Source organism: Phanerochaete carnosa, assembly GCF_000300595.1.
Source record: "Phanerochaete carnosa HHB-10118-sp unplaced genomic scaffold PHACAscaffold_8, whole genome shotgun sequence".
Taxonomy (NCBI): domain Eukaryota; kingdom Fungi; phylum Basidiomycota; class Agaricomycetes; order Polyporales; family Phanerochaetaceae; genus Phanerochaete; species Phanerochaete carnosa.
The window spans coordinates 976,289-1,003,153 of NW_006767635.1; the positions used below are offsets into that span (position 1 = coordinate 976,289).

Genomic DNA, 26,865 nt, shown 5'->3' on the forward strand with positions numbered 1-26,865 from the left:
CGCCCAAAGCTTCGATTATCTTATCTAGAACCTAACCCTAAGTCGGTAGCACAATCTAGCGAGTACGGCATGTATCATAACTAGGTTAGCAGCTGATGATATATACATTTATTAAAATAGCTACACAGGAGGGCAAGGTCAAGCACACCTGCAACGACTCCGACGGCAAGGGGGGCCCAAGCCCCGACGCGCTGCTTCTATGGAAAGTGGGCGCCTAACGCCGCCATCGCTGTTCACCCCACCGCCTGCCCTGCAAACGATGATTGACATGCTTCATTTGACTTCTAACCTCGTATACATGCAATATTAATCGACTATTTATGCTGAAAATACTCAAATGTTCAGAGTAAGAGGCGCCAGTGCACTCGGAGGTTGGTGGTGTACGGCGGTTATCCGAGCGCTGATGGTATCAGATTTGGGTTTCTGACTTGGGTTTTGGGAATTTGACCTGAGCCTGCTCGGCAACCGTAGCGTGTCGAACACCAGCATAATACCGCCGGGGAATGTGTAGCTTACTAGCTAACGGGCGCTAAGGAGCACATCGACTTCCGGGTTTCGGACTTAGATGCGGCGGAGATCACTGACACGTCTGCTGGCATCACTAGCCGAGCGCCGGCACCGCGCCTACGCGTAGAGCGGAGCTAGCACCGTCTCCTCTTCTCACAGCTCCTGACTTTTCTTCTTACCCTCTCCTGCTTACTTTCTAATGTTATGGCGCCCGCCCCGAATATCCCAATCTTCAAGCTTCGGCGTTGGAGCTTTTACTGCTAACTCCTAACGCGCGGCGAACCCCTCCCTTGCTCACGACACAGTCGCTCGTTGCTGGCACCGCGTCAGGCCCTCGAAATATCGCTTCATCGGTCGTTCCCGCCCCAACACGGTCACCACGTTCGCCGCACCTGCATCGACCGCACATGTCTGCTGATGCTGCTACTCCAATGTCGGCTGAGCAAGCGCGGCAGGTTCTACGGTCAGTCTACGGACATTCTCTTGAGAGATGGATGGTATGGAAAACGCCGACAACATGGACAGCGCGGAAACACTACACACTCGAGACGGTGGCACATCAACGACGGCCTTGGCCCGGAATCTAGCTGCCTAGCTGCGTCCGCTCCCGAGGCGACTTCACCGGCGGCGTTCGGCCCTTTTCTTCCAGCCAGCCTCTTTCTTACTGTGCAGAATACGTTTTATAAACTGCGATAAATTGCGATTTCTCGTCTGCTGATCGTGTCACGGCCGCGAACGCTGTTACGTGAACGCTTGTCCAGCCCCCTAGCACGCTCGGCCTCACAGAGACAGACCTTTCCCCTTGCGCGCATGCATGTCCACGAGACTGGTAGTAGTATCCATCATGAATGCAGTCGTCTAACTGGCAGAAGCGATGGTTGTAAGTGTCGTCGCATTTGCCCGTAGATAGCCAACTTCGAGCTTGTGCGGAACATAGTCTCTCCTTTCCCTTGTCACCTAAGAATCTTATTGTACAGACACACTCGCTATGGGACCAGCTATCATATGAAAAATCGCGATCCCGAAAAGCAGCGCTGTGCCTCAGGCAGGCAGAATGATAAACTCAGGGCCAGGTGCAGTATCTCATTCGTTTTGGCACGGACCTCTCGGACTCGCCACGGCCCACTAGCACCGCAAGGGCAGCTAACGAGAATTGACAGGTCCGCGATATACATCCGCTAAGGTAACGAGTGTGCTGGTAAGAGCCACGGTCTATCCTCTTCGCCATACTAGACTACACTTTCGCGCCGACCAGGGCCCGAGCGATCTCGAGGTCGCGCTCATCCAGTATGCATACTTCCGGGAGAGACGCTATGACGGTCGATGAGGCCTCTGAGCTCTCCACACCTCTGCGCGGAGAGGACAAGCAGAAGTGCGCACGAGTCAGTCGGTGAAAGCAGCGGAGGAGACGAAACAGACACACGCACATGGGTAAGTTGATGTTTGTGGTTAACAGATGAGATCCAGGCGCAGGCTGCGATATGTCGATGCTGACCTTCTCGCAGACGGCCGATCTGCTGTACCCGCGACAGCGCGGAGCACGAACGACACGAAGATGAGACAGAGCAGACAGGACGCTCGAACAGACAGGGCGGCGTACCTCCCAGGTTCTGTTATGCGCAGCGGGGTGAGGAGCGAGCTCACAACGGAGCACGATGCCATGGCGCCAACGATAAGCCCCGGGGTGCCGAAGGCACCGAACAGGCATGCTGTGGCCGCGTGTTAGCTATACACGAGAGCAGAAGCGGCCTATGCCCACCACTTTTTGTGTATAACTGGAAAATCTGGCATGGCGAGGGTCAGCAGGCAGGGAGGCGGATTGTGGGTCGGGACGCACGATGTTGGGAATCTGCAAGATGAACGCTACGAGGAAGTACATGATCCCTTGACGATATAACATCTTCCACAGCGGCGATGAACGCGCGGCATGCTGCTTTGTTAGCCCAGTGACTGTCATGATGACGATGAGCAGGTCCGCCAAGAACGCTTCGCGCCAATGCATCAGCGCACTCTGCGGCACGGGACTTGCATGAGAGGCGCACTGTAAAAGAAGAAAGGCATGGAAACGTTGATTTTAATGTTCTTGCTGATGTCAAACTCCTCATTCAAATTGCCATGGCCGCGAATAATTGGGGGCGCCATCACTACATTGTAACGCAACTCAGTGTGTTGCCGACTGGCCAAAAGAGGTGGGACTCGCCTGCAAGCACCACGGCCCAGTGTCCTATGCCGATAAGAATTAAAAACATGACGACAATGCGGTTTGCTTTCCATATTGCTGCCCTGTCGTACCGGTGAGCACACGCTGTGGCTGAGATGGGTGATGGGGCCCTACACTCTGAAAAGTAGGTTTCCAGTTGCAAAGATGCAGACCACGGCACCTGTTATCTGAGGAGCTCGTTTAGCTAGCGAGTTGTCTGAACAGGTGAAAAATACGGACTATTAGAACCTCCATGGTGACTAACAAATCATTAGGTTAACATTCTTCATTGCGTACATCACACTTACCAGGCTGCAGCAGCACTTCGTGTCTGTATACAGGTCAGAGCAAAGTAGTATGTGATGTGAAGATGAACTCACAAAGGTAGTTGTATGCCAAGCAGGAAATATCGCGCTCCGAGGTAATACACCTAGATCCTATATCTAAGCCGTCCTTAATGTTTTGCGAAGGCGAGAGCTCACGTATGACCACCTCCACTTCAATTTGCGCGTCAATAGCTGCCACTCTACATGTTTGAATGTAGTGATAAAATACCATCTGGACGAGAAAACAATTTCGGCATCAGCCGATACAGGAGCAAGCATTAGGTTGACTCAACGTGAAAATACCACCAAAGTACAGGTTAAACTTTTCTGTAATCCGGAGACATATATTGATGACTTCTGGGCTTTCCCAATCAACCATAGCGACCAAGCTCAGCGGAATATGCTGCAGCAGTCGACGGGGGGATGGGGGTCAAGAGCAGATCCCTCAATGCTCGGACCTTGTATATATATATATATATACGCCAATCAATGACGTGGGTAGACAATGATCGGAGGTTCAGTGGCGTGTGCACCCCTGCCACAGCCAAGCAGGGCATCCTGTCATGCGTAGAGTGACTGCCGTAAAGCATGCTAGGAGGGAGCAGGACTCCGCGGCGCCGGCAGCGTGCGCCATCTGACAACCCTCGCGACCACCTCGCGCCACCTAGAGTCCGGGGCTGCAAAAAAGCCGATTTGTCGCCTGTCTTTCATTGCCGTGCGACGCCAACATTGTTGCACGAACTTGTAGCTGTGTTTAGAGCGATAACTATTCGTCTGTTTCGTTTGAATCGACAGTGAGTTAAGACTCTTCAGGACTCCGCCGCTACGCATCAAACGACTGGCGCCTCCGAGAGATTTCCAGGAACACTTCAGGCCACCATTATGTCGTGAGGCCTCTGGCATATTCCCGAGTTGTGCGTGGGCTGCGTAGCTAAGCCTACAGGTCTAGGCTCCTTAGAAGTTGTATTGAGGGGCGCGAGAGAGTCGGAGAGACGGCTCCTGGGGTGCACGACAAGTCTGATCTCGCTGTCGCGTGAATCACGAGAGCACAGCCGTGACTTAGTGTATTCGTGGCCCAGTATCCACGTTTCCATGACCTTGGAAAATCGTTGATTCCCGGAAGGGCTCCATGTGCTTGTGTAACGTTAACGCTCTCGGGTAGTGCACTTTCAGGTTCTCACCCATAAGCGCATTTGCATTGAGATGGGCAATGAATCTCGTTGAGAGGTACCGGAAAGTTCCGAGAAGACTCGCGAGTTAGCAACGGCGGCGAGCAAAGCTTAACGGAAGACATATAGCCGCGGCTTGCCTGTACTTCCGGCATCCTCGTTTGATTTAAAACGCAGACTTACACCATCGATATAATTTTGACGACCAAATTTGAGCCGCTGGAAAATCGCATCGTTCTGGTGATGTCGATGAGCCTCGATGAGCCTCGTTCTGTTTCTGCGAACTAGCAATCAAGCGCGGGGCGCGTTTAGAATACGCATCACTTTGTGGCAGGGGACGCCCATCAAGTGAGACTAGGCCGTCACCTAAGCGCTATCGCACTATCATTCTTCTGATCCCAAGGACCATAAAGCCAAAGCCGGGACCACGTATTTGCGAGCCGCACATCGGCCATTAAAGAATTTGCTGATTTTCCCACTGGTAACGTACACAGCGCAGCTTGCTTCCGGCTCACTTCTGTTTCAGCTATCGTGCCGGTATAGGCTGGTATAGGGGGAAAACCTTCAAACAAGCTCCGGTTTCATGGGCATGTCGCCGACAATAATCCAACTGGGTTTTCGACGCTTGTGGCTGAGTCATTTTCTGGTGATTGTGGCATTGACACGACTGAACGTTTCGATATGTTGTCAGTCTGACCAGAGGCAATGGCCCAGATGTCAACTGATCACGCTGTTGCAGCCTGGTACAGCTGTCAACGGCTGCCATGAAACTGAAAATGAGCATGGTTCAATTGTCAATGGATGCTTGTTCCAGAGGTTCTAGATAACAGCAGTTCCGGCCCAGGCTGCTGGGGCGGTTCGCGCGGAGGCTACAGACGCTATTGGACATCGTCAGACCGCTTGGCAATTGTCAATATCCAGCTTTAGGTACCCTCTTACCCAATTGACTCCTATTATGATGCTCAGGCCGAATGTGCGTGTATGACGTGGAGATTATCTGTGGCAGCGATCAGGTTGAGCAGACGGTGACGATCGCTTGGGTCCAGCCGCGTGCGATCTCGCAAGAGCAGATCGTCAAGCCTCCACAGCGGCCCACAGTCTGAGGTCAGATAATTCACAAGATCAAGGAGCGCATTTCACCCTAGGTGCCTTCAACTGCGTAATGGCCACTCCAACATGTCCTATGAATGCTATATTGCACACTCTCCGACTCAGGCCACTCGGATCCGCCGCGATGTCCATTGACGGCCCTCAGAAAGTGCAAGAATAGACTTTCAGCAAGATGGCACGCAGTTACGTGGTATGCACACGTATATGGTAAGGAGCGTGGTGGTAGTCAACTACATCTGATCCTTTTCGCCATACAAGATTATATTTTCTCGCCTATCGGAGCTGCCAGAGCACACGGCAACCTCCAGGTCGCGCTCTCCGCGCGTATGCGCCTCTGGAAGAGATTCTATGAGATTCGATGAAACCACTGAGCTGTTCAGGCTTCTGCGCCGAGGACTAATCAGCTTAAGTAACAAAGGGAAGAACAGCAGACAGCACATACATGGGCAAGCTCAAGTTGATATTCGTAGTCAGTAGCTGGGACCTGGGCGCAAGCTGCAAGATGTCGCCGTTGGACTTCTCATGGACGGCTGTTCTGCTGCGGAGGCGGAAAGTGAAGCAGGGACAAGCATGAGCATCACGGAGATGAGGTGGAGTAGATCGGACACTCGAGGCAGAAGGGCAGCGTACCTCTCGGGTTCTGCTGTGTGTGGCAAGGCCGCGAGCTCGGTCACGGCATAACACGATGTCATGACAGTGGCGATGAGTCCAGGAGTGGTAAATACGCCTATCATGCATGCTGTTGCTCCGTATTAGCTGCACTCGAGCGTGTGAGTAGACGCAGGAGCGTACAACTTGCGGTTAACAGCTCGAAAATCTGGTGTGAAGAAGCTCAGCAGGCGCGGAAGACGGACTGATGGGCTGGACGCACGAGGGTGGGAATCTGTAAGAAGAGCGCCACGAGGAAGTATATGATCCCCTGGCGGTACAGGGTCTTCCATAATTGCGACGGGCGCGCAGTGCGCCGTTTCAGCAGCCCTACGATCGTCATGATGACGACGAGCAGGTCCACCAGGAACGCTTGATGCTATGTCGTCAGCGTGCTCAATGACTTGGGACTTGGGAGCGAAGCGCACTGTAGATAAAGAATGGTACGGCAGCGTTGACCTTGATCTTGCTACTGAGATCAAGATGTATGTTCAAGTTACCGTGGGCACGGATCATTGGGGGCATCATCACTACACGGTAACGGAATTCAGCGCGCCGCCGGTTAATAAACCGAGCAATCAATCGGAGACTTGCCTGCCAATAAGACCCAGTGTCCTATACCGAGCAGAATAAAGAACGCGACTACGATATGGTTATCTCTCCATAACGCTATTCTGTCGTACTGGTGAGCGCGTGCGATAGATGATATGGATGACGTGGCCTTACACCCTGAAGAGAAGGTTTCCGCTTGCAAAAATCGCGACCACGAAAGCAGTTATCTGTGGATGTCATATAGCTGCGAGATGCTCGAATACGTAAGAGGTACGAACAGCTAAAACTACAATGATCACTGGTCGGATATTAGATTGGCATTCTCCATTGTTTACATCACACTTGCCAGGTTGCATCACTTCGTGCCTAGTTACTAGTCAGAGAAAAGTAACAATTAATGTGATAGTAAACTCACAAAGGTATCTGGAGCAGCAGAAAATACCGTGCTCCAAGGTAATATACCTACATTTTGTGTTTGAGTCGTTGCCAGTCACCTCTGCAAAGGCGAGAACTCACGTACGACCACTTCCATTTCAATTTTCGTATTAACAGCTGCCACTCAACATGCCTAAATGTAGTGATGAAGTACCATCTACTCGAGGCAAGAACTCAGGATCAGTCGACAGCGAAACAAACAGTGGGACGACTTAACGTGAATATCCCGCCGAAGTACAGGTTGAGCTTCCCTGTGATCTGGAGGCATACACCGACGACCTCCGGGCTTTCCCAGTTGACCATGGCGGCCGGGTCCAGAAAAGTATGTTGTGGGTGACGCGGGGATGGTAGAGAACGAGCAGACGCTTCGTCTGATTAACCTCGAATACATATACGCCAATCCGTCCCCTGTTCGGTAGTTAGTGATCAAAAGCCCAGTGACATGTGCGCGCCTACCATAGCCGAGCAAGGGCTTCTGTCGTGTGCAGCACGGCTGCCGTAAATCACGCTAGTGAGAGGGGCGAGACGGGGCTGCGTTGCCTGCCAGTGGAGGCCGCCGTCGTCTCGCCCACCTGAACGAGACTACAAAGAACTAGTTCGTCATCAGTCTTTTATTGCCGTGCGATGCTATCATCGCTGCACAATCTTGCATCTCTGTTTAGATCCAGCGATAGTCACCTCTCGACAATAATTTGACGCGACTGCGGATTCAGACTCCTCAAAGCTCCGCTGCCACACTGCATCAAGCAATTAGCGCCCCGGGAGGTTTCCAGGAACACTACAGCCCGCCATCCGATTTTCCTAGAAACTGTGCGTTGTGTGGTCTCTGACGTTATCTCGAGCTGTGTGTGGGCTATACAGCCGAGCCTACATATGTCAAATCACCGGAAATTGTGCTGAACGGAGCAAGGGGTGGCTTTGGAATGTGAGCATAGTGGCCGCCAAGTCCAGACACGCTGCTGCGTAATTTGCCGCAAAGATGTCTCCCTAGGCACAGCTGTAGTCTATCCGTGACCTAATACTCACGTTTCCATGCCCTTGGCAAGCCCATTCATTCCTGAGTGCTCCACCAGCATGTGTTCGCGCAGTGTTTGACGCCTTCGGGTTCTCACCCGTAAGCGCATTTACAGAGATCAGCGGTAGCCCTCGTACATATAGATGGGAAGGTTCCCACGAAGACTTGGCAACGACGGCGAGTAAAGCTAGTAAAGTGTAATGTGAGACAGCACTAACAGCGCACTGGGCGCCGGTTAGTAGCGCGTATTCTAGCGCCAGCTCTGATTTTGAACGTAGACATTTATCGTCCGGAAAATTCCCGGCGACTTAGAGCGAGCTGTGAAGATGTCCCTGTAGTGAACCAACTTTGGTTTCTGCAAACTAACAAATTAGCGGGCGTCTGTAATAAACAAATTCTTTGTGGCGCAGGACGCCGGACTAAGGTAGGCCCATTACGCCGTAAATGACGGAGTTGTGGACGCACGTGCGAATGCGCCCTGGCGCGGCGACGCCGTACTTGCCTTTACCGCCCGTAAATTCACGCTTCCGGCCTCTGGATAACGACAGCGAGAGGAAGTAAAAGATCTGCGCAAGCAGAAACAACGCTACAATCTGCATGCATTATTTCGCTTGCTCAGCATTTAGCTATGGCCAGCCTGAGGCTTTATCTTGAGCTTCGAAAGGTTTTCTCTTCCAAGCGGGCCGCGCGACAGAGCCCTCACTTGATACGGAAAGTATAACGGGCCTACCTTAGGCCGCCTAAGCGCCTTCATGCCATTAAAATCTAGGACAAGACGTGCATCGCCCGTCAAATCATTCGAGTGCCCGCCAGGAGCATGCACGGTCCAGTCTGCTTCTGTCTCGGTACTATGCTATCTAATTGAGTGTGTATGACTCGACCTTCAAATTCTGTTGTAGCACTGGCGAATATGAACGCTTCAATGTTCAATGTGTTGACACCGTAACCGGACACAGTCGTATTGACCAACACCATCATCAGGCGTAGACCGCGCAGCCTGATACAACAACCGCCACCCGTACCACCAAAGATGGGCATGGTGCAACTATCGCCGGACGTACTCCGTTTTCCAGAGGTCCTCCAGAGTCCAGACAACGGCACCGGAATCCGTTGAAGCGTCCCGCGCAGACGCCACCGACGCAAGCAGACAGCCACTTCGTAAATTGCTGGCAACTCCGCCTCAGGTACGCTCCTGCCCAACATGTTTTCATGGAGGTGCTTAATATACGCGCGTAACTTGAAGCTTGTCAATGACAGCCTCGATCAGGCAGATGGTGACGATCGCTCGGGTACAGCGGCGCTGCGCGCTCTCGCAAGAGCAGCTCGCGGAGCTGAGCTCGCACTGTGACTCGCAATCTGGAACAAGAAGTCGCGTAAGGCCAAGGAGTACACCGTTCTCCCGTTGCCCTCGGCTGCACAATAAATGATCGACGTGAATTCTGATATCTCTACTTTATTTTTTCCAGCACGAACCAGTCAGATCCGCCATGAGATGCAATACGCCAATGACCCTAAGATAGTGTGAAAACGGGCTTGTAGTGATTGAAGACGGCACGCAAGTGCGCGGTATACATACGTATAAGATAAGGAGCGTGATGGTAAGAAGTTACATGTTCTTTTCGTTATACAAGACTACACTCTCCCGTCGGCCGGAGCTTCCAAAGACTACAGTAGCCTCCAAGTCGTGCTCTCCATGCATACGCATCTGTGGCAGCGACCTTATCATATTCGAAGAAGCTACTGTGCTATCCATGCCTCTGCATGCCGAGAACAGACATTGATCAGATAACGAATGCGGCAAAGGCGAGAACGGCACGCGCACGTACGTGGGCAAGTTAATATTCGTACTCAGCCGCGGGGACCTTCGCGGTGACAGCGACATGTCGTGGCCAGGCTTTTCGCGGACGGCCGGAATGCTGCAAATTGCGAGACAGCTCCGTAAGACGAGGCCAAGGAAAGTGCGAGCGGAACGTACTCGTCTGGGTCTGCCGCGTGTGGCAGGGCCAAGAGTGACATTACGGCGTAGGATGACGCCATGACGCTTATGACAAGTCCGGGCATGCTGAAGGCGCCGATCATACATGCTAATATGTGCCGCGTTAGTTTGTTCGGGAGGAGCGCAGATACAGGGACGAACCGCTTTCTGTATCCCAGGCGAAGATCTGGCGGCGCGAGCTGGACGAGCGTTCAGAAAAACGTATTAGGGAGCAGACGCACGACTGTGGGAAGTTGCACGGCGAACGTCGTGAGGAAGTACATGATCCCCTGGCGGTACAATGACTTCCATAGCTTGGATGAACGCGCGGCGCGCTGCCTTAACAGCCCGACAATCGTCATTAAAACGATGAAAAGGTCTAATGAGAAGGCTATGCGGCATGCATTAGCGGGCGTTACAGCAGGGTGAAAGGCTGAGGGGCTCACTATAGAGCAAGAAGGGTACTGAGTTGTTACTGTCAATCTTCGTGTTACTGTCAGGGTTCACTATAAAATTGCCGTGGCTGCGGATTATTGGAGGCATTATCACTGCGTTCGAAAGAAAGTCAATGCGCCGATAGCTTGCTGGAGGGAAATTGAGCACTCAACCAGCAAATACCAAGACCCAGTGCCCTATGGCGAGCAGAATCAGGAACGCAACTATCATGCGGTAGTCTCTCCATATCGCTATACTGCTGTACTTGTCAGTGTGTGCGGCAGCCGAATTGGATGAGATGGCTAACACTCGGAAGAAAAGATTTCCGCTCGCGAAGACCGAAATCATGCAGCCTGTTATCTGCAGATGACATTTAGCGAATGAGATATACGACCATGTAGGGGCACCAACCGCTGAGATCTCGAATGCAGCTGCTCATACAATGGGATCAGCCCTTCGCTTGTGGCGTGAAAGGCACTTGCCAGGTTGTATAATTTCATGCCTGCCGGCTAATCAGACCAAGAGGATGAGTGACGCATTGGCTTGCACTCACAAAGGTAGTTGGAACCCGAGCAAAAAATATCGCCCTCCGAGGTAATATATCTGCAATCGTCATTTGACTCGACGTCTATCTACCACGATACAAGCACTCACATATGCCCACCTCCACTTCATCCTCCGTCTCAAAAGCTGCCACTCCACAAGTCTGAAGGTGGTCACGAAGTGCCATCTGTTCGATGTGATCCGATCTTAGCATGAGTCTATTAGATAGGGAAAGCGAAAGGACTTAACGTGAAGAGCCCAGTAAAATATAAACTAAGTTTTTCCGACACTTCAAGGCATATACCGATGACCTCCGGGCTGCCCCAGTCAACCATGGCGTCCAGACGCAGCAAGGTGCGCGGGCTACGCGAGAGCAGGAGGGAAATAGCAGAGGCTCTTCGCAGACCCCACGGATACATATACGCCAATCAGCAGCATGCTCGGTAGCCATACCGTGCAGCAGCCGTTTCTCAGAACCATAATAGCTCCCGCACTGATTCTGGATCTGATGGGAGGTTCCATCTGTGTGGCCGGGGGCGATATGTGCCGGCCGGGGACAATTTGTGCCGGCCGCAGCCGAGGCGCTAGCTTCTTATACGAAGTGTAATGTCGTAACGCAGCTGGGAAGGGCGTGAGCGCAATGCCGCCGCTGACGAACGAGCTGCCGGGCGATCGCTCAGGCCTGAGGCCTCAGGGCTCGCGACCACTTCGCGATTCCCTGGGCTGCAGAGGAATCTGCTCGCCGGATCGGTCTCCATCGCCGCCAACCTAAACCTAATTCCGGTAAGGAAAATCCGCAGCCTCAAACCCACGTTTTCACGACCTCGGCTGGCCAATTGATCTCTGGGATGACCCCATGTGCTCGCACAGCGCCTCGCGTTACACTTGTCAGCCTAGGTTACGTGCGGAGATTTCGAGTTCAGATAGAGAGCGAAGTTTCGGGAAAGATTTGCGAGCAACAGTGGCGAACAAGGCTTGAGCTTGATGTGACATACACGTCGCGATATTGTACCTGCGACGCGCTCGTGCCGGTTAGTCCGGCCTTGGCCTTTCGTCAACGAGTAAATCAATATATGATCGTCTCGGGAGGATAAACGAAACATATAGTTTGACCCAGGGTTCAGCGCTTTTTATCGCGCCACTTCTCGTTTTAGACACGAATGTGCTCTGTCAACTGACATCGATATCCGGGCAAATCATCGGCAGTTCAGAATAAGCTCGCCAGGCCCGCCAGCCTGAGGTCCGGTCGCTGCGCTCTGTGAGAACCACGTTCGTCTTACTTTGGGCAAGGGATGCGACGCGAGCTTGAGCGAGAAACCGGCATAGGGAGCAGCCTAAATCTACAACTGAGTACTGAGTTGGCAAGCCGTCCCATGGCCAGGTTAGTCCTGGTTTGTGCAGAAAGCAATTTCTTTGTGGCGCGGGAAGCGCCGACGGCGGGAACCGGCGGCATACCGACGCAGAGTGACGCGCCCCTGACCGCTCTTGATAACGGCGGCTACTTGCATTTTCTCTTGACGTCAATATCTGAGACAGGACCCTCGGCCTGGCCAGCCCGTCATGAAGGAAGCTACGCAATGCGCGTCTCAGGCTCTCTAGCTATTCTCTCAGTATACCCTAGAACAAGCGTCAGTCCGGTATGTCGAGACACGCTTGGCACCAATCTCGCCTCAGCTGATATTTTTCATCGTGGGAGCTCTTCCGCTGTGGGCAGTGCGAGGATCGGAGTCGCGTCGACTAGCGTCCGGAGTATTCATTAAATCATGCCTTCTGGTCGCATCGCTCTAAGTCCTCCCATTTAAAAGCTTGTTCTTGCTGAGAAACAGTATTATGCATTACTAGAGGAGGTGGGGCTGGAATAGTCCTATGATACACTGCTATACAACTTTTTCTCAGAGATCCGGGTCAAGGATATCCAAGACGACGCGAAATACGAAGAGAAGTCGAGACATAACATAGCTTTAGTGCGCGGCCTCACCAGCCTTGATCTTCTGGCCCTCCTCGACCTTCCCCTTCTTGCCCTCGACCTTACCGAGCAGAACTTTCGCCTCGCCCTTCATCTTCGCCATGAATCCCACCTTCTTCGCCTTGTCGGGGTGCGCGTCCTTGTCATTATCTTCCTGCTGCGATTGCTCCTTGTCCTCGCGGGCAGCCTCATCGCGCCCAGCAGTGGCAGGCGTAGCGCCGGTGCCTTCAAAGATACTTTATCAGAGGAATAGGATAGCGTGAGTGATCAAGGGGTACATACTGGCTGGCTGTTTGCTATCAGTATTATTTGCACCAGGACCGCCATCTTGGTCCTCAGCATCGTCCTTATTCATTTCGGCGTGCTCCTTCGAATAGTCTGCGCTCGCAGGGTGTAGCTCAGACGGATGATAGTCGGTATCGTAGCCGTCACCCTGAAGATCATCAGTCAGCATAATTGTCATACGCCACGATCCGCAAAAACTAAAGTGTCAGAAACGAACGTTGTCCAGGTCGACATCTTCGCCGCGCCTGTACCTGGCGGTACCGACGTCGACACCTGCCCATTGGGCGCCCTCACTGCCCAGGACATGTGTGCGTGGTGAGAGGTTCGGCTTGAGCAGATTTGCCTGCTTCTCTTGCCAACCCTCGCGTACCTGACCAGCACCGTGCTCCTCTGTCGGATGCTCATTACGGCCGGCGTTCTCGGAAGTCGCACGAGCGTCGGACTGCCAGCGGACATCCTTTGGCGGACATGAGCGACGCGCCGGGGCCAGGATCAACCAATGCCACTTCGTCCGAAACTACAGACAAATAAAGAGAAAATTGACTCACTTGGTTCGACTTGACGCGCGTGGACTTCTCTTGGCTCTTCTCCTTGGCAGGCTCCTGATGTGCTCCTTTCGCAGGCTCCTGTTGGGTTTCCTTCACGGGCTCCTGAGACGAAGCACCCGACTTCTGCATGCCGGCAGCCTTGGCCGAGTCGGCGAGGTGAGTGTCCTCACCAACCTTGGTAGGCTGCTGGGTTTTGTTGCGGTCATCGAGGGCCCATTTGCCCATGCCTGCAGCAGCGGCGCCGGCGCCGGCGAGCTCAGCAGTATCTTTGAAGTCGCCACCGTGCTTCTCATCTGGCAGTTTTGCGACACCGGATTCTGTGGACTTGCCAGGGAGAGCACCTACACCGTTATTACGCTCGAAGGGCTGAGCGCCTGATGTTTCGTTAGTCGGCAAGGAAGTTGCGCCTACACCTACATCTGTCGTTAGCGAAACACGAAAACTCATATGGTTAGGTACATACCCCCAGCACGGTGACTGGCACCAGCAGAAGTGGCAATAGTGCCGCGCGTATTCTCATCTGGGAGCGTCGCGACACTCGACTCCGTCCTGTTACCCGGTAGTGCACCTGCGCCGTCTGTATGCTCGAAAGGCTTCGCACCGTTCTCCTCTTCTGAGGGCAGCGAATATTTGGTGGTGACGGCGGTGGTACCAGAACTGCTAACAGGGCCTGACAACGCTATCAACATCACGCTATACAAGCAGTCATTCTGATACTAACCTCTTTGAACGACGGTATCCTTAGCTGCTCCAGCAGCACCCTGAACGTTGTCTTTTGCAGACTGTGCAGCTGAATAGGCATAACCAGTCGCTGCACCGGTGGCGACGGCGGCGGTACCGGCGGCAACTGCAGCCATGTTACCGGCGGTCGGGACGGTCGCGTTACGTTCGTCGGGGAGCCTCGACACCTCACTCTCCGTTACTGGACCTGGCAACGCACCGGCACCGTCAGTGCGCTCCCCAGTGAAATGGCCGGCGAGTTCGGTCGACGGAAGAGAGGTTGCGTGCGGCTTATCGTGTTCGGACGCGCGGACTTCGCCTTGTGGATTGTTGACGCCGGCTGTGGTATTATAGCTCAGCACAGAGCACAGGACTCAGCAATATCGTGTTTACTTACGGACATAGGATGAGACGGTGTCCATAACGCTCTTCGGGAGGTATGCTCCAACGGCCTCTGCTGCCTTCGGAAAGTATGTAGCCGCTGCCTGTTGCGCAGTGTGGGCGAAACTGCTCGCAGTCTCAGTGGCGTTGCTTGCGTGCTGCGACATGGTCTGGGTGATATCCTCGCCGCGGGCCTGCAGTTCACCGTCCCTAGGATACGCGCCAGGGACCTCGCGTCCTGGAGTATCGAGTGGCAGCGATGGTGGTGGCGGGTTGCCTAAGGTCTCGGTCGCGGTGGTACCCGGGCGAAGGTTCTTCTCTTCGAAGAGCTGGCGCGTAGTCGGGTTCATGGTGGCGGCGGGGGGCGTGACAGGGTTCGGGTCGAGCGCAGAGGTCGTCTTCGCAGCCCACTCGTGGGAGGGGGTGCCGGTTTCAGCGTTGAGAGGTGGAAGTCCAGACATGGTGTTTAAAGTGAGAGATTAGGGTCGTAAAATGTTAGAAATATTCGGTGGGTGGTCGTAACAGCGTGAGGATTGTGAAGACAGCTGGGCGTATTGCGAGGTATATAAGTGACCCCACCATGTCGTCATGGTCACTCGCGTGACAGCGCCAGGAGAGCTGGAGTGGTGGCGTCGTGATGTCACAGTAACCTGTCCACCTTGCCTTGACGTCATAGTATCTCGTGCAGGTTGTTTGATTCTGTTAGGACCCAAAGCCGCCGGTTGCTACTTCGGGACGTAAGCAATCGCGCTCACGAACTGTATCAAGAGCATATCGTGAGACAGATCAGAGATCGCCAAGAAAAACTCAGGGTACACCAGGGCTTGAGTCGGAACGTCAGCGGCATCAGCGAGTACTGTAGCAGGTGCTCCGAGATTCGGCCATGAGATTCAAGAGACCTGAGGTACATCTGGATTTTGATCCTTTTATAGCGTTGTTAGTAAGATACATAGCATCATGAAATTGTCAATTATCATGGGAGAGATCAATCAGCAATGTCCTGCACGTCTCCCTCTTCCCATCGTCCCAGTCGTACGTCAGCGATTCCGAGCTCCAGATGAGAAAGCGGTTCTGGCGTAGACTTCTCGTGCGGCGCAAGAGATGGGCAACTAGAAGGCAAAGGGAGGGGGGACGAGATTGAAGAAAGCGGAGGTGAGGATTGCGCTGCATGCAGCCGAGGGAGTTGAGGCATTGCGATCATTACGGAGACTCGAGCACACTGGGGTGGTTGCACTTTCACATTCGCCGTGTGCTCTGGCGAAGCAGACGTAGGTGACGATGAGATTGAATCTGCGTTCCCAGTAGGTGTGGGAGATCTTGAGCCACTGAAAACACTTGCGAGATATGGAAGTGGCCCTAGAAAGAGTATAGATCGCCAATCGCGACCTTGCCTAAACGGAGGCGCGACAGAAGGTTTCTCTGCTCTGTGCTCTTGGAACCCATGATAGGGCGACCCGTTGTGATTCAGGAGTAGCGTTGACACAGGCTTAATGGAGAGTTATTAGATCGTTTTCTTGAGCACTACGAGGAAGAGACGCACCAAGGTATCTTCCCATCTCATTTCCTCAAGCGCGGGCACAGTCGACCTGCCCTTGGATTTACCTCCTACTGCGAGGTCGACCGCACCGTCCACACTCAAAAACGCATCATATATGGCCGGCTTTTGCCCGAGCTCCTTCTTTGTTTTGGATGGTGGTACGTAGGTGCCATTTCGTATAGCTTCTTCTACCATGCGCCGATGGCGCCGGCGCATAATGAACGAGCGTGTTACGATGGCTCCTGATACGGCAAGCAGGAGTATGAGCGTCACTGTAATCCCAATTAGCATCGCGTTTCGAGTGCAAGGGGAGCGCGGCGTACCGAGAAACGTGTACACTGCGCAGCACCCCGCGAATTAGAGAGGATTTTAACACGACGAGGATCGACTTACAATATAGTGAAGCCTGCGACGATAACAGAGACGGTGAACCATTAGGCTCGACGTTTGGTCCAGGAGATGACGACGCCGTTGGCGCGCTAACACCCACAGACGACGAAGCCACACTAGAAGACATGATGGTATTGGAATTCGCTGATTAACAAGATCCAAGTGAAGCGACGAGGTATCGCAACTGCGAGACACCACAAGGGAGACTAAGTGTCCATGCAAAGCAACAAGCGAGCCTGAGCGTAGATGGGGGTCAAAATCAACGAAACTCAACGCGAAGAAACGTACAATTACTGCCCGCGGTTTGTGTTCAAATCAGTTATGACAAAGCTCATGGGGGAGAAGGTCTCCGAGGGTTTGGGACGGGCGTGCGACGAATAGGTGCAGCTATATACCCCGCCGGGAGAAGGCTTCTCATGGACCGTTTGGCAGCTGTTAGAAGACGAATGATCTCACGGGATACCATGCACCGAATGGGTGTGCTGCTGGAAGGGTAACAGATGGCGTGGATGCGGTCTGCGGGTAGCAAGAAGCCAGATGGCGGGTCACAAGGCCTCGCTGTCTCAAGCTCCCGAGCTTTCCGCGGGACAGAGATGGGGCTCAGTAAGCCACAAAATAGACGGAACGTTGGCCTAATCGACACAAGTATGAAACAGCGAAGAAAGGCAAGCCGGCAACAACGACCTGCCGAAATGCACAGGCGTCGCGGGAGATATGTGCTGCGGGCGTGGGCTAGTCTGCCACATATCAAGTAACAATCGCCAGCGGACTGGCACACGTCGGGAATTGCGACCCATAAGTGCATGCCTGAGTGGATGCTATCCGCAGCGATGTGTGTATCCAGGCAAACAAAGGCCAGGGCAGATGCCAGATTCTCGAGAAAGCTGAGGGGAGTGTTCCGGGTCTGTCTCAACGAAACACTTAGACACCCATTGTCCGTACCCCTGGCACCGCCCGTCGCTTTGCCGCGTTCCACATTACATGTTCAGTCTGTGTCCACTAGGCGTTCAGCCACTTGACGAATATGAGGCAACGGAGGCGATTGCATGCGTGCATTTCCATGTTGAGTTGGTGTGACTACTGTTCACCGGCTAATAAAGTTGCCTGGGCAGGTTTCGTGGTGGCGGTTTGCCATTGTGGCACTCGGCCAAGCACGAATTAGATGATACCCTTCGTGGATGTGCTCTATCTTTCCTCTCGCCTACAATCAAAAACTTTGACATACTATTCCATCCAGACATTTCTGCTTGCAATCGGAGTCGAAAATGCTTTTACTTGCGGACGCGCCAATTGCTGTTATCCAGGCTGTTCATCAGTGTCGCGCAAGTCCTCCCTGCACCTCAGAAACCTTGATTCCGATGCTCGTTTTCTCGAGGCATGCTACAGCTCAGCCATATTCCGCCCCAAGACACATCACATCCCTGAAGCGCTACATCTCGCTAGCGACTGGAAGGAGACTGGGATTGTCCGGCGCGTTGCCAGCTCGATTACGCAAGAGTGCCCGGATTGAAAACTCGGTTAGGGCACCAGCCTCCCCTCCTTGATATCGTTGCGCTGCCCCACGCCGCTCCTATGCTCATATCATTCGAATCATAGCCATCTATTCATGCGAGAATGGCAGGACGCTCGGGCTGCGACGCACTGGCTCATGTCGCGTCAAGTACTATGGAGGATGTCGCTGAAAGACCGGTCGGAATCAAGCTCTAAATCTGCGGTTGTCTGACCACGACTATCTGTGATTATGGCGATTGGTAACTCGAGAATGGTTTGTTCTGTTCTGGACAGAAGCCTGACGTTGGAAGTGCTCATGTGCATCTCATCTTACCTGCTTCTTTGATCGCCAGATCAGCCTGATATGGTCTCGCGAACGACCTCATCACAAACCTGCCTGATTCATTATGGAGGACGCTTCCAGCTCACTGTGCTTGAGTGTATTGAGAACCTGTTTGGCCCATGTACTTACCCTCTTCCGGTAGGGCCAGTATCAGCGGACAGACTGGGGTGTCTCATCCATCCCTGAGATGCAGACGGAGCTTAAGAAGCTCCCCAGATTTACAACAGCTTCCGGCGGCCGGTCGACTGAGAATAGTCCCCCGCACACTCCCCGAGTCCCTCGGATATACCTATGCAGCTCGAGAGGCTTCTCTCTTCGTATACCACCTTCACGTATCTGTCCTTCATTCCCTCCTTCCACGTGTATGCTCTCTTTTCCTCGAGTTGCATGCAACGGGTAGGGTCGAATAGATGGTTAACTGGCTGAGCCCACATATCCTTCACGTCTCGGCACAGTACGCCCAGAAGGTCAATACCTTCCTGTTTGGCTTATATTCGTATGTTGTCCACTTGCCAGCCTCGGTGGTGCATTACTGATGCGACACAAAGCTGGCACTTCCTTTGTACTCTCCGGCACGTAGAGATCCCACTCATTATGCGAAAGCTGCGTTTTCGATGGGCTTTCGTATGTAACACTTGACAATACTGCACTATATGCTCAATGTTGCCTCATAGATACCATACATTTGCGCGCGATATTTGCTTTTAGCTACCACAGTCGGCTTGTACGTGCCCAATTTCTGCAATGGCCAAATGGTTTCTAATACGAATTGATATTTCTAGCGAGCTTAATTTATGTGGACGTACGTAGCAGATGTTCGGGCAGTGGTGAGTCAGTGCTGATGTGACCCGTCCTATAGCGGCAAACAAAACGCTCTGGGTACGTTCCAGATACTCAGTCTTGTTACATCCCGTTGACAATTACTAGTTTCTTGGATGCATGGCGATGATTTTTGCCAGTGAGAACTTTGTACTGCGCGCGTATGTTCTACTGCACTCTATGGCAAGGCTATCGTCCGAACACTTCCTCTCAGGACGACGTTATGGAGAGGAAATCTTTGGGGGATGCTATTTTTGATTGCTATGGCGCTCGGTCACTGGGCCGTCGGGATCGTTGGTAAGGTTCTGATCCTGCTATGTACAAGACCGCCGACGCTGATTGCATCAGCAGTGTTCTTCGTACCCCTCGTTGACGCTTGGGTACAATACGAGAATACCTGCGAGACCATCACAGGGACCGGAGGTCCCGTTCCGTTCTATCTGTACAGTATGCCGCCTCATAGTCTCGCTGTTCGTTGGCTGATATGCGCCTGACAGCCATGCTGCTCGACTTGGCGACCCTGGTGTTCACAATTTACGGGCTCCTGCGTATACGTGGAGCTGGTTCATCGCCGCTCTGGACGCATCTATGCAGGCAAGGGCTAGGCTATTTTGCCATCACATTTCTTGCAAATATCCTCACTCTAGTATGTTCTAACTCGTCGGACATTCATTATCGTCACGGCTAACTATATGGTGAAATAAGGTTTTTGCATTGATGAAACTAAACGGTACACCTTCGCGACAAGATTTCTCCATTTCCGAAAAAACTAAGGCAGCTGTCAAAGTGTACGTCGGCGATATATTCTCCGCCCCGGGAGTCACAATCAGGTGAGCCATTTCACCTTTCACCTGTGACCGCTCTTACTTGTCTTAAAAGCGTCATCGCATCTTCCCGCGCTGTAGTCTCTCTATTGAAGATGAGAGAGGGCAGATCGAGGTAAAATATCATAACCCGAAACCCGAGTCAGGCATCTGAAACCAACTTAGTGGCCCGTCCGGGCGCGCAGATGCATACAGCACTAAATCGCGTTCTCAGGCTTTTAGCACGAACGTCACTGCAGCGACGTAGGTGTGGGCTCGATGCTCGAACGTACGTTCTGATGTCGTGATATAGGTACAGGTCTATCGTGTCGATGAAATTCTTGGATCGGCAGTTCTGAGATCTCCCACCGGGACAACAATTCTAGCGTCCTCGTCCTCGGACAACGGACTGGTGTGCGAATGATCCCGGTGTCATGTCAGCTTGCGCATGGAGAGACAGCTGTCCACGACAATCCAGTATAAGGCCTGGTCGTGCATACTCGTAGCCGTTCTGTGGCAACGATGGTGGCTTGCATACATATAAGCGCATTATCCATCTTAGAATGAGCTGATAATTCACTGCGGATTTCTATCAGCACGACTAGAAACGCGAACCGGGAAATACTGGAGAGTCCTGCCAGGGGTAGTCAGGGCTCAGCACATCCCCGCCGCTTGTACAAAATACCACAAACACTACCTAAAAACAATTCGCTCCCTGCATTATATACTGAATGTAAATTTTGCTCGTTATGCCGTTGTATACCATGCCATAACGTGCGCAAAACATTTTGACCCTTAAAAAGGTGACAGTCTGTCACTCCAGTCACTCCGCGTTCTGTCACCGGCGTCTACACTTCTTACCTTCCACTTCCACCCCCGTCATACGGCGACGTTCACGCTCTTTGTGCTCATCTATCGCGGCATCTTCAGAATATATTATTCTTGCTTAGACATCTATACCTTACGGGCCAGTCAAACTAAGCTTCGAGTCTTGTGAAAATGACGAACGATGCGGCCAGTTCCGAGACGCGCTCAATTAAGGCCATGGACGCGCTTTCTGCGCATAGAATTACGTCTGGTCAGGTAGTAATCGACCTTCAGACCGCTGTGAAAGAACTTGTTGAGAATAGTTTGGATGCTGGGGCGACAAGCATCGGTGAGTGTCATTGAAAGTGCCACTGACGTGCTGTGCTTGCTCACTCCGGCTTTGTAGAGGTACGGTTCAAGGACCATGGTCTCGACAGCATTGAAGTTATTGATAATGGTACCGGAATTGCGTCCGCAGACTATGATGTTGTCGGTGCGTTGACTCTCCCTCTCAGCTGGGTTGAAGACTAAGGCGCATATGTCAGCTCTGAAACATCACACTTCAAAACTATCCTCTTTCGAGGATCTGAGCTCTGTGACCACGTTTGGCTTTCGTGGCGAAGCCTTGGCCTCTCTCTGTGCTCTCAGTGGCTCCGTTACCATCGCTACGGCGACTGCGAGCACGGCGCCTGTTGGTACCATCTTAGAGCTGGACAGGCTTGGCCGGGTGTCGAGCCGCAACGGAAAACTTGCCCGCCAGGTTTGCCTCTAATATTATGTCCGGGCCAATGACTGACATTTGCAAGTAGAAGGGCACGACGGTGACTATTTCCGGCATATTCAAACCACTGCCCGTGCGGAGGAAAGAATTTGAGCGCAATGCTAAGCGTGAATTTGGAAAAGCATTGAACTTGCTGAACGCTTATGCACTCGTCCCATGCTCTCATGAAAATGGTGGTGTCAGACTCGTTGTATCCAATCAGCTGAACGGGCAAGTACATGTGCACGGTGTCATATGGCATGGCTGAAGGAAGTGCCCACAGCCGTAGATCTGTTCAACTTCGCACGGACGGGTGCACTTCTCTCAGCGCATCAATATCCACTCTCTGGGGTCCCAAGACACTGGAAAATCTTGTGGAGCTGGATTTGGCTTTCGAAGTCGAGACTGAGAAGTCCGTCCTGCGCAGGCAAAATGCGGGTACTACTGAGACGTATGCGACTGTGGCTGTACTTCTCTCCGTGGTGATGCTGACCAACATCCCTTAAGTGCCACCACGAAGGTCGTCGTACGGGGTATGATCTCCAAATTCACACTCAACTGCGGGAGAAGCACATCAGACCGACAGTTCCTTTTCATCAACGGTCGTCCATGCAGTCTGACGAAGGTACTGCACCTGACTTTTTCTTCCCGTACGTGCTCACGTGTCACAGGTCCAGAAGGCCTTCAACGAAATTTACCGCACGTTTAACGCCGCTCAGGCACCTTTCGTTGCGGCAAATTTCACGCTGCCAAACGGTACGACAGAAATCGCACTGCTGTGCGAAAGCTTACGACTCCCGTATCCAGGTTCGCATGACATCAACGTCAGTCCCGACAAGCGAACGATCTTCATTCACAGCGAAGATAACCTGGTGCAGACTTTGAAGGTAAAAGCGAAGCGATGAACACTACAGAGAAGCTCAAAACATTTGCGGTAGGCTGCTATGGAGGAACATTTTGCCCCTGAACGATCAACATACGCAGTGAGGCCTACGCAAACACAGACTGCGACAAGCGGAGCGGGACCAGCATCTCGTGATATTACTCAAAAGATGCCAGCTGTAGACAAGGGCAAATCGGCGGCCTCTTCAACCCAGCCGGGTCTTGAGCCTCTGTTTCTCCAGGACGAAGACACGGAGGTTGAGGAAGCAGAAATTGCTCTGACTCTTTCGCAGCCCGAACTTGACATTGACATGAATGAACCTCAACTTCTTATCGAAGGCAATGCCTCCGAGACTTTAATTCCGCCAGCGGCCTCACGATCACCCGGTCCTGTCGCTGCGCTGTCTCGGGACAAAATGCGACCAAGCATGCCAAATCTCACAACCGCCAGCCGACCCGAAGGCCTTCCACAGGTGGATACTAGCGAGTTTACTAGCCAAGAGCGCCCGGCATCGCCCGCGGTTACTCTGGTGAGCAGCACTAGGGTCGACGGCCCAGCGAGGTCCCAGCGAGACGACAGGCCTTCCCTTACGCGTCATGTATCTTCCACTGGAGACTCCGATTCCCCACCAATTCCCTCCTTGAAGTCTGCAGTTGCTCATGGAAACATATCGACCGTCATGCGCACATCGTTCAACAACGTATCTCGCGTGTCCAAGAAGGATCCCACCCAACTCGTACTCAGTACCTCCGGAGCTGCATGGAATCTTCGCAGAGCTGCAGGCACCGAAGGCCTCGATCGAGATACGCCCAGGAAGCGGGCCAGGCTTTCCCACGACGACGCTCCCATTGGCGATACTACTGCCGCACGGCGCTCTTCGAAGCTGGGGTTCAGGGCTAAGATAGCCTCTCATGCACTCCCGGGAAGTCAGATGGTGCGAGGGGAGAGTGAGGAGGAGGATGCTAATGAGAACGATCAGGAGATGGATGAGGTCGCCGTGGAAGAAGAGAGCGAAATGGTTGCTCGTTCGCAAGGGAGTAGTCAACAAAACGATGGTCGCTCAAACTCTCCCGAACCCGGAGCAGCTGACGCGACGCCTGAGACTTCGACCGACAGGCTGGAGCCAGCTGCGCCCGATTCTAATATCTCTGGCTCGCCCAAGCAGATACCCATAGAGATAGTCAAGGCGGCTGGTACAGAGGTCGTTGACCTGCATTTCGATCTCTCCGCAACGTCATCAACTTGGAGGCGGTTGGGCGATAGCTCCGGAATAGAACGCGCCACGAAGGAATTGCATGTCCCCGCGAGCTCACTTGCCCAGGAGGCAGGAATTGATGTCGGAGAAGACAACGGGACGAGGATAGAGGAAGCACTGTCTAGGGTCATTACTAAGGATGACTTCGCCTCGATGGAGATCCTTGGACAGTTCAACCTTGGCTTCATCATTGTCAGAAGATATGGCGTGCACGCTGGATCCGCGGACTCAGCATTCCCAGTGGACGACCTGTTCATTGTGGACCAGCATGCCGCGGACGAGAAGTACAATTTTGAGACATTGCAGCAAACGACCAAGATCAATTCCCAAGCACTGATCAGGTGCGTCTTGCAGCTCTCAGCTCGGATGGCACATTTTTACATTCATTGGCTGCAGACCAAAGCTTCTTGAGCTGACAGCTTCTGACGAACTACTCGCTCTCGAAAACATTGATATTTTAAGGCAGAACGGTTTTGAAATAGACACCGAAGGAGGTTCCGAGGAGCAAGGGGAGAGCCGGAGGAGGCTCAGACTGGTAGCGCAGCCTGTCAGCAAAAGCACGGTCTTCGACATCAAAGGCAAGTGTCGATGATCCCGCCTGCGTCCATTTTGGCTCACAGCTGACTGGGAATCGTAGACCTTGAAGAGCTGTTGCACCTCTTGCGGGACCGGCCTCGAGGTCAGATGGTTCGCTGCAGCAAAGCCCGCGCTATGTTCGCATCCAGGGCTTGCCGGAAGAGCGTCATGGTCGGAATGCCGCTGAAGACTCAGCAGATGACCGCTGTGAGTAATCAAATGAACCCTGAGCCAATTAATTTCTTTACACTCATCCGCGTCAGATCGTGAGACACATGGGAACCATGGACCAACCGTGGAACTGTCCTCATGGGAGGCCGACGATGCGTCACTTATCGGATATCTCGAGCCTAGGCAGGGATCATTTGAGCGATAAACGTCCTGATTGGCAAGTATTCACTCAGGATTGATCACGATCTTCTTTCCCTCGCGTTTTGGCTCGTAATATATTCATGCTTCGTCATTTCGAACCTGCTTCGCTCGCGGGAGATTCCTTATTTGGCATGTCCTGTGTTCAGGATGCCGCCTGTGGAGCGAGACCGTCTACGAGCAGCACGCGGCCTCTTCTGCCGTAGGGTTTCCGGTGGTAAATCGTAGCACAGCAGGCGTGTGCTCGGGCCTGTCGTTCGCCGTGAAACGTGTTAATACCGCTGGGTACGAGCGGGAGCAAGTCGAGCGTATACCTATCACAGTCAAGTGGATGTACGATACTCTCACGGTGCTGACCCAGCATATCAACTTTTCCCACCACTAGCACTCTTCAGAGCTGCGCAGTTACCCATCAGGAGTCTATCTAGGCAGAGCCTGGAATTTTGGGGGCGTCTGTCCTCATCCATACCACTTACTTTCCCTCGGGCGATCTCGTATTCCTTGGCACGAGATGCGTGGCTCCTGAGGCAGAAAGGCCGCCTAGATGATCCAAGGGAACCTCTTACGGGGTGGCTGCTTGATGCAGCGCGCCCAGCGGAAGCACCTTTGCCGGCTGCGCGTGCACAGCTGTCTCCGCCGGCGGAGGTGTTTTCGAATTGGTCTTCATGGAGCCGCTTATGACAATTTGCAGTGTCTTGCGTTGTCATGGCCTTGATAGTATGCGCAGAAGTACGTACGTCGAGACGTAGCCTTGGTTGGCAACGTACCGTCACAAGGGCAAAGCTGTATTGGTCCATTGTATTGGTCCATTGTATCATTCCCGATCCTCCACCGTAAGCATAGGTTTGTAACAGCGCAGTCCATTGATAGATACATTGGAGATGTTTTAAATGTTAGGGCTTCTCGTCAGACACCCAATCTGATCCTGTATCCGCGGTTTATAAGCGACTTCACCAGGCCAGAGTCAGGTAGAGCAGCAGTAAGGAGAATAGACGAGAATGTTGGACCTCATGTGACCCTCCTTTCTATAGCGATATCGATACCGCTACCTAACAAGACTTCCAATTACTCAAAACGCTCGGTACCAAAGGATCTTGGGGCCAACCAAGTGGGCTATGCTCAGCTCAAGAACGGGCTTTCACTTGGAAAGCCTGAGGCCCGAAGCTGCGCTACGACATGCATCACGGTCAAACTGATTTGTTGTGTCTCCCAGAGTCGGGAGCAGAGGCGGGTGAGCAGGTGTACAGCCCTATCCTCGTGCCTCCTCGACCATATCATCCTACGATAGAAGGCCTTTCATTCGAATTCTGGTATGTAAGTATCGCCGGAAGGCGCCGACATATCAGCCGCTTAAATAACAATGAGCTCACTCCGAACTCTCGTTTTTAACGTCACAAGGTCTGCATCTACCCATCGCGCAGGCCATGAGCCGTCAGAGAAATACCCGAATCACGTTGGGTTCCTAAGGATCCTTAAAAGAAGCAGAAAAGTGATGAGATATCACCACTGGGTTTTGCAATTTTGGGAGCAATATGTTAGCCCCGCGTTAGCATACGTCCGAATAATGGCACGATCGTGCAATGGCGGTTTGACGAAGGTGAGTAAAATTACGAGGAATGGTGCGGTGCGGCCAGTCGACGAGTATCAAGAATATGCAGGTCGTCTGAAGAGAGGAGAATTAGTGTGCTCTGAGCGGAAAGCAATCTGACGGGTACCAGGCCAGCGTGGGTAGAAACATACGGAAGCGGAGCTTGGGCCCATGGGACAAACGGGACTCAAGCGTGTGACAAGCGCCTTCGTGTAAGGACAGAGGTCAGAACGGGTGGTCACGGGTTAAGTAGCGGTCGAAAGGCTCCTAAACAAAGGCAACGCAGAGCATCCGTTACAGAGGACTCTGCCACCATAGGCTCCGAGGGCTACAGCTCGTCCCGGCCGCGGGAAATAGATCACATTGGTGCCGCAAGCACGATCAAGGAAGTAGCCCTGCATAAGGTGGTGTGAGAGCGGAGCTCTCCTT

At 52.9% G+C, this 26,865-nt stretch overlaps 10 protein-coding genes across 10 annotated transcripts; 4 read left to right on the plus strand and 6 right to left on the minus strand.

Annotated features, from left to right (window-relative positions):
• Positions 1 to 1,578: 1,578 nt before the first annotated feature.
• Positions 1,579 to 3,241, minus strand: PHACADRAFT_260942 (uncharacterized protein). The gene is made up of 12 exons (XM_007398776.1): positions 3,190 to 3,241; positions 3,088 to 3,137; positions 3,016 to 3,038; positions 2,948 to 2,967; positions 2,843 to 2,895; positions 2,708 to 2,790; positions 2,550 to 2,651; positions 2,345 to 2,493; positions 2,267 to 2,291; positions 2,108 to 2,216; positions 1,935 to 2,024; positions 1,579 to 1,856 (listed from the first exon to the last, which is right to left on the minus strand). Exons 4-12 carry the CDS (start codon positions 2,960 to 2,962, stop codon positions 1,742 to 1,744), a joined length of 741 nt encoding a protein of 246 aa, XP_007398838.1. The 5' UTR covers positions 2,963 to 2,967; positions 3,016 to 3,038; positions 3,088 to 3,137; positions 3,190 to 3,241; the 3' UTR covers positions 1,579 to 1,741.
• A 2,501-nt stretch (positions 3,242 to 5,742) lies between these two features.
• PHACADRAFT_260943 (uncharacterized protein) lies at positions 5,743 to 6,128 on the minus strand. The gene has a single exon (XM_007398777.1). The coding sequence runs from the start codon at positions 6,044 to 6,046 to the stop codon at positions 5,783 to 5,785; it is 264 nt and encodes an 87-aa protein (XP_007398839.1). The 5' UTR covers positions 6,047 to 6,128; the 3' UTR covers positions 5,743 to 5,782.
• Positions 6,129 to 6,590: 462 nt separating this feature from the next.
• PHACADRAFT_260944 (uncharacterized protein) lies at positions 6,591 to 7,443 on the minus strand. Its single transcript, XM_007398778.1, has 8 exons — positions 7,404 to 7,443; positions 7,165 to 7,355; positions 7,029 to 7,104; positions 6,928 to 6,974; positions 6,859 to 6,878; positions 6,791 to 6,810; positions 6,683 to 6,739; positions 6,591 to 6,634 (listed from the first exon to the last, which is right to left on the minus strand). The coding sequence occupies exons 2-7, from the start codon at positions 7,248 to 7,250 to the stop codon at positions 6,683 to 6,685; spliced, it is 306 nt and encodes a 101-aa protein (XP_007398840.1). The 5' UTR covers positions 7,251 to 7,355; positions 7,404 to 7,443; the 3' UTR covers positions 6,591 to 6,634.
• A 2,102-nt stretch (positions 7,444 to 9,545) lies between these two features.
• PHACADRAFT_260948 (uncharacterized protein) lies at positions 9,546 to 11,253 on the minus strand. The gene is made up of 12 exons (XM_007398779.1): positions 11,165 to 11,253; positions 11,027 to 11,102; positions 10,926 to 10,975; positions 10,784 to 10,874; positions 10,680 to 10,732; positions 10,546 to 10,628; positions 10,384 to 10,485; positions 10,180 to 10,328; positions 10,100 to 10,124; positions 9,938 to 10,046; positions 9,789 to 9,878; positions 9,546 to 9,719 (listed from the first exon to the last, which is right to left on the minus strand). The coding sequence occupies exons 6-12, from the start codon at positions 10,601 to 10,603 to the stop codon at positions 9,569 to 9,571; spliced, it is 684 nt and encodes a 227-aa protein (XP_007398841.1). The 5' UTR covers positions 10,604 to 10,628; positions 10,680 to 10,732; positions 10,784 to 10,874; positions 10,926 to 10,975; positions 11,027 to 11,102; positions 11,165 to 11,253; the 3' UTR covers positions 9,546 to 9,568.
• A 1,623-nt stretch (positions 11,254 to 12,876) lies between these two features.
• On the minus strand, positions 12,877 to 15,276 carry PHACADRAFT_31008 (uncharacterized protein; the record flags this gene model as incomplete). Its single annotated transcript, XM_007398478.1, has 7 exons — positions 12,877 to 13,106; positions 13,164 to 13,363; positions 13,418 to 13,683; positions 13,715 to 14,127; positions 14,178 to 14,393; positions 14,436 to 14,774; positions 14,832 to 15,276. The coding sequence occupies 7 exons, from the start codon at positions 15,274 to 15,276 to the stop codon at positions 12,877 to 12,879; spliced, it is 2,109 nt and encodes a 702-aa protein (XP_007398540.1).
• Positions 15,277 to 15,800: 524 nt separating this feature from the next.
• On the minus strand, positions 15,801 to 16,869 carry PHACADRAFT_198555 (uncharacterized protein; the record flags this gene model as incomplete). The annotated part of the gene is made up of 4 exons (XM_007398780.1): positions 15,801 to 16,301; positions 16,356 to 16,624; positions 16,676 to 16,690; positions 16,746 to 16,869. 4 exons carry the CDS (start codon positions 16,867 to 16,869, stop codon positions 15,801 to 15,803), a joined length of 909 nt encoding a protein of 302 aa, XP_007398842.1.
• Positions 16,870 to 18,001: 1,132 nt separating this feature from the next.
• PHACADRAFT_260952 (uncharacterized protein) lies at positions 18,002 to 18,505 on the plus strand. Its single transcript, XM_007398781.1, has one exon. It carries the CDS (start codon positions 18,008 to 18,010, stop codon positions 18,284 to 18,286), a length of 279 nt encoding a protein of 92 aa, XP_007398843.1. The 5' UTR covers positions 18,002 to 18,007; the 3' UTR covers positions 18,287 to 18,505.
• A 336-nt stretch (positions 18,506 to 18,841) lies between these two features.
• Positions 18,842 to 20,978, plus strand: PHACADRAFT_211751 (uncharacterized protein). The gene is made up of 13 exons (XM_007398782.1): positions 18,842 to 19,072; positions 19,125 to 19,200; positions 19,251 to 19,300; positions 19,359 to 19,378; positions 19,436 to 19,455; positions 19,504 to 19,556; positions 19,610 to 19,692; positions 19,747 to 19,842; positions 19,893 to 20,041; positions 20,101 to 20,225; positions 20,275 to 20,334; positions 20,385 to 20,462; positions 20,512 to 20,978. Exons 1-13 carry the CDS (start codon positions 18,987 to 18,989, stop codon positions 20,555 to 20,557), a joined length of 942 nt encoding a protein of 313 aa, XP_007398844.1. The 5' UTR covers positions 18,842 to 18,986; the 3' UTR covers positions 20,558 to 20,978.
• A 219-nt stretch (positions 20,979 to 21,197) lies between these two features.
• Positions 21,198 to 22,670, plus strand: PHACADRAFT_100748 (uncharacterized protein; the record flags this gene model as incomplete). Its single annotated transcript, XM_007398783.1, has 8 exons — positions 21,198 to 21,354; positions 21,412 to 21,498; positions 21,551 to 21,765; positions 21,815 to 22,013; positions 22,036 to 22,226; positions 22,286 to 22,390; positions 22,437 to 22,521; positions 22,573 to 22,670. The coding sequence occupies 8 exons, from the start codon at positions 21,198 to 21,200 to the stop codon at positions 22,668 to 22,670; spliced, it is 1,137 nt and encodes a 378-aa protein (XP_007398845.1).
• Positions 22,671 to 23,566: 896 nt separating this feature from the next.
• PHACADRAFT_260955 (uncharacterized protein) lies at positions 23,567 to 24,843 on the plus strand (the record flags this gene model as incomplete). Its single annotated transcript, XM_007398784.1, has 4 exons — positions 23,567 to 24,244; positions 24,300 to 24,481; positions 24,541 to 24,686; positions 24,743 to 24,843. Coding segments are annotated over exons 1-4 (1,094 nt in total), but the record flags the coding sequence as incomplete, so codon positions are not given.
• Between the last annotated feature and the right edge of the window lie 2,022 nt (positions 24,844 to 26,865).